General features: G+C 38.2%; 1 protein-coding gene across 1 annotated transcript in view; it reads left to right on the forward strand.

Annotated features, from left to right (window-relative positions):
* The window catches only part of LOC133629902 (rhophilin-2-like), an 86,358-nt gene that overhangs the window by 20,331 nt on the left and 63,527 nt on the right, over positions 1 to 2,500 (forward strand). Inside the window, exon 3 of the mRNA XM_062021013.1 lies at positions 2,247 to 2,375. Coding sequence (XP_061876997.1) covers positions 2,247 to 2,375 — 129 coding nt within the window. The remainder of the gene's footprint in view (positions 1 to 2,246; positions 2,376 to 2,500) is intronic.

The raw sequence follows: 2,500 nt of genomic DNA on the forward strand, positions 1-2,500 counted from the left end.
CCTTAACGAAATGAACTCAAATCCAAGGCGCCACTTTTTAAAATGTGCTAGCTCGATGCTAATTTACGTTGGATATGCCATATAAAAATATTAGTTGTTATTATCAGCTCAGGGAAGCCTTTCGGACATTCTCCGCTTGTTTTGTTGTGCTTTGCGCCCGTCGTCATGGTTACGCGTGGCGCCGAAACCTGCCAGTGAGTCAGCACGTAACCGTCGCAAAACACGTCATTCTTCCAAAACCGCCCTTCTCAGGCCGTGGGCTCCTGGTCAAAGCCGAGGTGATTGACAGGTGATGCCGCGAGGAGAGATAGCGTCAACAATGCGGACAATGATGCTCTTTATCTGCGCTGACACGCTCCTTTCTTTCCTATCTGCACTGTCCTCATCCTTTCACACACTTTGGCATCAACAACACCCGCCTCAACCCAGTAACCCCAGTCTTTGAAGACACCTTCAATCACACCGCTGGGCCTTTTTAGGAGGCTAAAGCTACCTAAAATACTGTTTTTTTTGGTGTTGTATTTAAAAAAAAAAAGTATTCTTTTTTTATTTTCCTTTTATTTATTTTTTTACAAAATATATCTACAAATTTAAACAGTTGCAAAAATGTGAGTTTAAAAACCATCAAACTTGTCATGCAAATGGCAGACAGCTTCTGTAATAGTGTTTCTCCACCTGGCTCCTCTGTACTCAACTCTGTGTGTGTGTGTGTGTGTGTGTGTGTGTGTGTGTGTGTGTGTGTGTGTGTGTGTGTGTGTGTGTGTGTGTGTGTGTGTGTGTGTGTGTGTGTGTGTGTGTGTGCGTGCGGCTTTTAAAAATGCTCCCCCTCTGGTCAACATATGAAACAACAAGTGTGTGTAAGAAATTGAAATGCGCCCCCTTTGGCCAAAATTAATTTAAAAAAAATAAATAAATATGTACTGTATATAAAGACATACTGCAATAACTTGAAGTAAATAATGAAGATTAAAAACCAATTGCCGACAAAAAAATAAATATATAAAATAAAAAAAACTTTTTTCCGATTAAAATTGTGAACTGTTTCTCATTCTTTTTGTTTCGGTAATATTGCAATATTTTCTCGGGATATTATTACTTTTTTATGTAAAATTATTACTTTTAAATGCAGAATGGTGACATTTGTCAGATAAAATTCTGACTTTTATCACAATATTGCCAATTTTTTTTGTTGTTCTTGTAAAACCGTGACATTTTTTGGAGTAAAATTGTGACTTACGTCATAATTTTCCCAAGTAAAATTCCTTTTATTGTTACAATATTGGCAACATTTTATATTTTTCTCATAAAATTGTGACTTTTGTCGAGTAAAAATACAACTCTTTTCATACAATTGTCAACTTTTTTAGCTTTTCTTGTAAAATTGCCACTGTCATTGAGTAAAATTCCAACTTTTATCGCACAAATGTTCAGTTTTTCGTGTAAAATTTTGACTTTCGTTGAGTAAAGTGACGACTTTTATTCTAATACTGCCAAAATTCTAAGTTTTTCTTTTAAAATTTTGACTTTCGTTGAGTAAAGTGACGACTTTTATTCTAACACTGCCAAAATTCCAAGTTTTTCTTGTAAAATTTTGACTTTCGTTGAGTAAAGTGACGACTTTTATTCTAACACTGCCAAAATTCCAAGTTTTTCTTGTGAAATTCCGACCAATTTTTCACAACAAGCTTTTTTTATATTACACTTCTACTTCCGCTTGGAAGCTCTAAATGGAAGGACACTGCAGCACCCGCAGTTAGCAAAATAGTCCGACAGATGGCGCCATAGCACAAACAATACCACCCTTGTTCAGCGTCTTTTGTTTGTGCAAAGAAAAACACGTACATTTGCCGCACAGTTTTATAAGCCGCAGGGTTCAAAGCGTAGGGGGGGAAAAAAGCATCTTAATGTGGGGAATTTACGTTAAACGAAGGGCAATTTTTGGTAATATTATTTATTAGTTTTAGGCTTGCGTAAAATTCCAAAACTAGGAATTTATTCATTTGAAAAATTGCAACTTACTCAAATTAAAACCAGCAAAATTCAACACATTTTAATTAATTAGATAATGTGAAGCATTATGGAGAATTAGATGTGAAGACTTCACATAATAATGTTTTCCCGTGTGTGTGTGTGTGTGTGTGTGTGTGTGTGTGTGTGTGTGTGTGTGTGTGTGTGTGTGTGTGTGTGTGTGTGTGTGTGTGTGTGTGTGTGTGTGTGTGTGTGTGTGTGTGTGTGTGTGTGTGCAGGGCCACCTCCAACAACAAGGTGAAAGAGATGGTGCTGCTGGAGCTGAGCTACGTCAACTCCAACCTGCAGCTGCTGATGGGCCAGCTGGAAGGACTCAACAGCTCGGTGGAAGTCTACCAGAGCAGCCAGTGAGTCCTCTCATTACTGCCCCTTGTGGGGGTTTCAACTACTGCACTCTTATAGAAATGGAAGTCTACCAGAGTAGCCAGTGAGTCCTCTCATTACTGCCCCCTGTGGAGGTTTCAACTACTGC

This window comes from Entelurus aequoreus, linkage group LG02 (assembly GCF_033978785.1).
Source record: "Entelurus aequoreus isolate RoL-2023_Sb linkage group LG02, RoL_Eaeq_v1.1, whole genome shotgun sequence".
Taxonomy (NCBI): Eukaryota; Metazoa; Chordata; class Actinopteri; order Syngnathiformes; family Syngnathidae; genus Entelurus; species Entelurus aequoreus.